Below are 4,931 nucleotides of genomic sequence, written 5' to 3'. Positions count from 1 at the left end.
GTGTGTGGTTGTGTGTGTGTGTGTGATCGTGTGTGTGTGTGTGATCTGTGTGTGTGTGTGTGTGTGTGTGTGTGTGTGTGTGTGTGAGAGTGTGTGTGTTCACAAGTGTGTGTGAACGAGACAGGGGATCACAGCTGTATGCATCCAGGCGATACACGACCCCCGTCAGCTCCGCCAGCTGCGACTGCGGCTGCGGCTGCGGCTGCGGCATCGGGGTGACCCCCTGGCTGGGAACACTGCCAACCGCGAGGCCGCGAGGGGCGCCCGCTGGAGGGGCCAGGCCTCCGCCGCCGGCCGTCGGCGCGGCCAATCGTGCCCGCCGGACTGCGCGCTGCCGCTGTGGGTGAACCAACTGAACGTTCCCGTTCCCCCTAGCCGCATTCGAGGCACAGTGTGCGCGGCTCGTGGCAAGGAGCTGTGGCGGCGCGCCGCCTTCCAGGGGCCGGGGGTGATGAGGAACACACTGGCACCCTCGCGCAGGCCCCTGGGAGGCCGGCCGCGCCCGGGCCCCAGGGGCGGGCCATTCGGCCAGAGGAAAGCGCTCGCGGGCGCGTGCGATCAAACAATTGCACCGCCGCAGGGGCCGGTTGCGGACCCCAGGCGAGACAAGGGGCAGGACAGCTTGATTTAGTCGCCCCCTGCTGGATTACGTGCCCCAAGCCCCCGCAACATAGCGGCTTGGGGGCGCGCCGCTCGCCTTGTCTGGCTGCAAGGCATCGTGCCGCGGCTGTCGTGCCGCAGCAAATGACACACCAGCGTTGCCCGCGATCCCAGCTTTCCCACGCCCCAAACAAAAAATGAAACCGTCCAACTGCACCTGCGCCCCGACCCGCCTGCCAACAAGCCCTCCACCCACAGCACCAGAGAAAACAACAGCGCAGCACAGCGCCGGACGCGGCGCGGCCGCAGTGACTGTTGCGGTGCAGGTGGCGACGCACCGTCACCCGCGACGTCGTTGGTAGCGGAGGCCACCTGCTTGACCAGTGACGCCCCCATGTTCTCAAAGCGGTCCTTGAGCTCAATGGCCTTGGCCACGGTGACACCGTCCTTGGTGATCTTGGGGCCGCCGTACGGCTGCTCGATCATCACGTTGCGGCCCTGTTGAGCGATTGATCGAGGGTGGGCAGGTGAGGGAGCGGGGCTGGAGGGAAGCGGAGCGCAGGGCGCGCAGCGGTCAGCAGCAGCAGCGGCAGCGCGCGGCGTGGAATTATGCGGCCGAGGCGGACCCACCTTGGGGCCGAGCGTGACCTGCACGGCGTCTGCCAGCTTGTTGACGCCACCAAGGACAGCCTCGCGGCACTCGATGCCGAAGCGGACCTCCTTGGAGGCATAGCCGCGTGCTGCGGTGAGCAGTGCCGCCTGCGGTGCACAGGGGGCTCGTCAGAGGTGCTACGCGGTCGCGTTCTACTTGTAAGTAAGATCTCTAACTTACGCTGACGCGCCGGCCCTTGGCGGCCTTGAGTAGACCGGGCAGCATCCTGGACGGTGATCTGAGGATGAACCAGCTGAAGTGAAGTGTACCTATGCAATCCAATGGACCTGGCGTCCCTACAGGTACACTGCTGGGCCCATGTGCGGTGTCTCTGGCTGCCGGGTGTGTCCCATCCAGAACACTCTGCGACCAACTCAGGAACAGACTGGGGAACGGCAACCAAAGGGTTCACGATACGCCAAATTCTCGACAATATTTTGTCCGTATGAAGTGCCATCGACAAGCTGACTTGGCCACCACAGCGGTTTGCATCGTCACCACTAGCCGCCGGCGTCAGTTGCATGCCAGGCAAGCTCATGCCGGTCATATGTCATGCTGTGTCAAGCTCGTGTGACCCAGGACCAGTGGAAGCCACTCCGCGCACGCCCGCTGCAGCGCCCGCGGTCATCCGCAACCATCACCCGCGATGGCAGCAAGCGGTTGTGCGAACCACACCACACACCCACGACCGCCCACTCCCACCAGAAGCCATTCCACCCATACACCAGCTAGCCAGTCGTCCAAGAAAGGTTACAGGGTGCAGCAGACACGAGCAGGGCCACCGGGGCAGCGGCGGAGGCCCCGCCCCCGCATCACCCGTCCCCGCCGACCGCGCGCCCGATCCTATCCCTCAAAAACGCCTCTTTTGCTGCCGCCGACCCCAGCGCGTCCCACTCCTCAAAGGTCACGTTCACCACGCGCCACCCCAGCCGCCGCAGGTGCCGCGCCTTCATCAGCGTCGCGCCCAGCGGCACCGCGGCGCCGGCGCTGGCGCCGCGGGCGCCGGCTTGGGGTTGCGGCTTGCGCTTGGTGCGCGATACGTGGGATGGCCCGTCCGCCTCAATGGCGACCCGCAGGGAGGGGATGGCCACGTCGACAGAGTATCCTGGATGGTGGTGTTTAGGATTATGGGGGCGTTGATTGGTGGGCGGGTGCTGTGGGCGAGGGCGGAGCACTCATGCTGACAGGATGCAATGCCGGGGGCCCCGCAAAGCCGTGGTGACATGGCAGCCGCTTAACCAACTGCTGATAGTGCCAGACGATGTGGTGTAATGCAGGAAACGGGCGATCGTCACACGACTGACAAAAATGGACGGCTGGTTGCTAACTTCAGGCTCCTCCAAGCACGTGCTGCGATCCCCCCCCTTCCCACTGTATAGCTTGGTGTCCGGCACGTTTGACCGCCGATTACTTGGGCTGGCCACCACACGTGCCCAACAAAGCGGGCAGTCCGAACCGCCCCCGAGAGGATGACTCACCCGTGGAGGAGTCCTCCAGGACGTGCATGACCCGCATCCCCGTCAGCGCGTTGGCGATGCCCCGCTGGTAGCTGCTGTGCACCTTCCCCCGCAGCGCCGCCCCCTCCGACACAAACGCCGCCTCGGCCGCCGCCAGCAAAGCCGCCGCCCCGCTCCCACCGCCGCCGCCGCCGCTGCCAACACCCGTCTCCAGCAGCCCTTTGCTGCTGCCGTCGTCGCTGCCGCCCGCGCCGCCGCCGTCCTCCTGCTGCAGCCGCGCCTCGAGGGCGGCCTGCCAGATCTGCACTAGGTGGTGCCGCTGCGCGGCCAGCGCGGGGCCGCGGCGGCAGACCTCGCCCCAGGCCAGCCTGAAGGCGTCGGACCCGGCCTGGCCCATGACTGCAAGGGACCACACCACAGCAGACAGCTGCCCGGCCTGCAGCGACCGCAGGCCGCCTGCGGTCGTGGTGGCGATAGAGGGAGGGGGTGGTCGCGGGAGGCTCCGATACAGTCCCCAAATAGACACGCTCGCCCCTCTGAACCTCCCTCAACACACACACACACACACACAAACACACACACACACACACACACACACACACACACACGCGCGCGCGCGCCCGCGCGCCTGCGCACACACACACACACATCCACACATCCACAAACCGATCAAAACGTACACACATAAACATGTACGCACACACATACAATTGAACACACACACAAACACTCACCTGATCGTCCGGAGCCCCAGCCCTGCGCCAGGCCCCGCAGGAGGTCAGAGGGGGTGTGGCCCAGGGTGGCAAATGACCACATCACAGCAGACACCTGCGTGCACGTGTGTGGATGTGTGTGTGTGTGTGGGTGTGTGTGTGTGTGTGTGTGTGTGTGCGCGCGCGTGTGTATACGCAAGTCTGTGTGCATGTGTGTGTTTGAGTCTGCAAGTGCGTGTAGGGGGGAGAAGAGCGGGGTGTATGAGAGCTGGCAAGGGAGGCTGACGCAAGGGAGTCAGGAGGGAAGAGCAAGAGGAGCGTCAGGGCGCGTTGGTGGGCCGGCGCTGCTCAGACAGGCCTTGTAACTGGCGGCGCCCCGTGCTATTATGAATCCCACAACAGCAAACATCACTGCATCGCAGGGGGAAAGAGTGGTGAAGGTTTCCCTGGCTTCAGCTCGGACGCCGCTTTTGAGAGGTGGCCGCGGTCCAGCCGCACCTGCCCCGCCCGCAGCGCCCTAGCGCCGCCCGCCCGCACCACCGCCGCCTCCAGCCGCGGCAGCAGCGGCGTCCAGTGGCGCGCGTTTGCGAGCGCCCACAGCGCGTCGGCGGCCTCGCGGCCGGTCAGGCGCCACGCCGGCAGCGAGGGGGCGGCGACCTGGGGGCAAGAAGAGGGCGTGTGCCGCGGGGTTTGGTTGCTCAAGGGGTGCAGGCAGGGATGCTGGTCGCTGGGAGTTTGCGTGTAAAGTTGAGGAGAGAGCATGGGGGCAGCAGGACGCGAGAGAGCGGCCTATAAAGGGGCGCCCAGTCCAGCCCACCCCCTAGTCCCAGTCCCAGTCTCAGTCGCATCAATCCGCATCCTCATCCCCATCCACCCACCACCCACCTGCAGCAGCGCCTCCACCTCCTCCTGGAACAGCCACGACCCCCCAATCGCAGACAGCCCCCACAGCGCAGACACAAACGCCTCCCGCCGCCGCGCCGCCGCCTCCCGCAGCTCGAGCAGCTTCCTGGCGGCTTCCACCTGCCCGCGCGTCAGCCGCACGCCGCCGGCGCGGACGCGGGCGACGAGCGCCGCGAGGGGTGCCTGCCCCTGCTGCTGCTGCTGCTGCTGCTGCGGGCCGGCCGCGGCGTTCGGGAGCGCCAGCCCGTTGATTACGCTTGGCCCGCCCGCCGGCCTGCCCCCCAGGCCGGGCGCACCGGAATCATCATCCTCGTCGTCCCCCGCGGCGTCGCCCGCGACGGCGGCCGCCGCTGCTGCGAGGTCCGAGGGGTCTGGCGGCAGCCAATAGTCTTTGGCGGCCGCCCACATCCGCCGCGACGCCGCCGCGGCCGCCGCGCCGGCAGTGGCGCCGCTGCTGCCGGTGGCGCCCTCGGCTGCGTCCGTGCGCGGCGGCGTGACGCGGAGGCATTCGGCCAGGCCCCTGACACGTCGGTCGCGCGCCTAAGGGCGAGGGGGGGGGGGCGGAGATAGCGGAGGTGCGGCGCGGGTTGAGGCGCGGGGCGCGGC

At 67.3% G+C, this 4,931-nt stretch overlaps 2 protein-coding genes across 2 annotated transcripts; both read right to left on the bottom strand.

The window, feature by feature from the left end:
* Window positions 1-627: 627 nt before the first annotated feature.
* Window positions 628-1,477, bottom strand: MNEG_13971 (Chaperonin CPN60-2; the record flags this gene model as incomplete). Its single annotated transcript, XM_014037558.1, has 4 exons — window positions 628-638; window positions 939-1,098; window positions 1,231-1,359; window positions 1,433-1,477. The coding sequence occupies 4 exons, from the start codon at window positions 1,475-1,477 to the stop codon at window positions 628-630; spliced, it is 345 nt and encodes a 114-aa protein (XP_013893012.1).
* A 587-nt stretch (window positions 1,478-2,064) lies between these two features.
* Window positions 2,065-4,733, bottom strand: MNEG_13970 (hypothetical protein; the record flags this gene model as incomplete). Its single annotated transcript, XM_014037557.1, has 5 exons — window positions 2,065-2,357; window positions 2,731-3,165; window positions 3,444-3,537; window positions 3,921-4,079; window positions 4,308-4,733. The coding sequence occupies 5 exons, from the start codon at window positions 4,731-4,733 to the stop codon at window positions 2,065-2,067; spliced, it is 1,407 nt and encodes a 468-aa protein (XP_013893011.1).
* Window positions 4,734-4,931: the final 198 nt, after the last annotated feature.

This window comes from Monoraphidium neglectum (genome assembly GCF_000611645.1).
Source record: "Monoraphidium neglectum strain SAG 48.87 unplaced genomic scaffold scaffold04171, whole genome shotgun sequence".
NCBI lineage: Eukaryota > Viridiplantae > Chlorophyta > Chlorophyceae > Sphaeropleales > Selenastraceae > Monoraphidium > Monoraphidium neglectum.
Note: the sequence above shows the minus strand (reverse complement) of the source record. Positions and strands in the feature narration are given on the sequence as shown.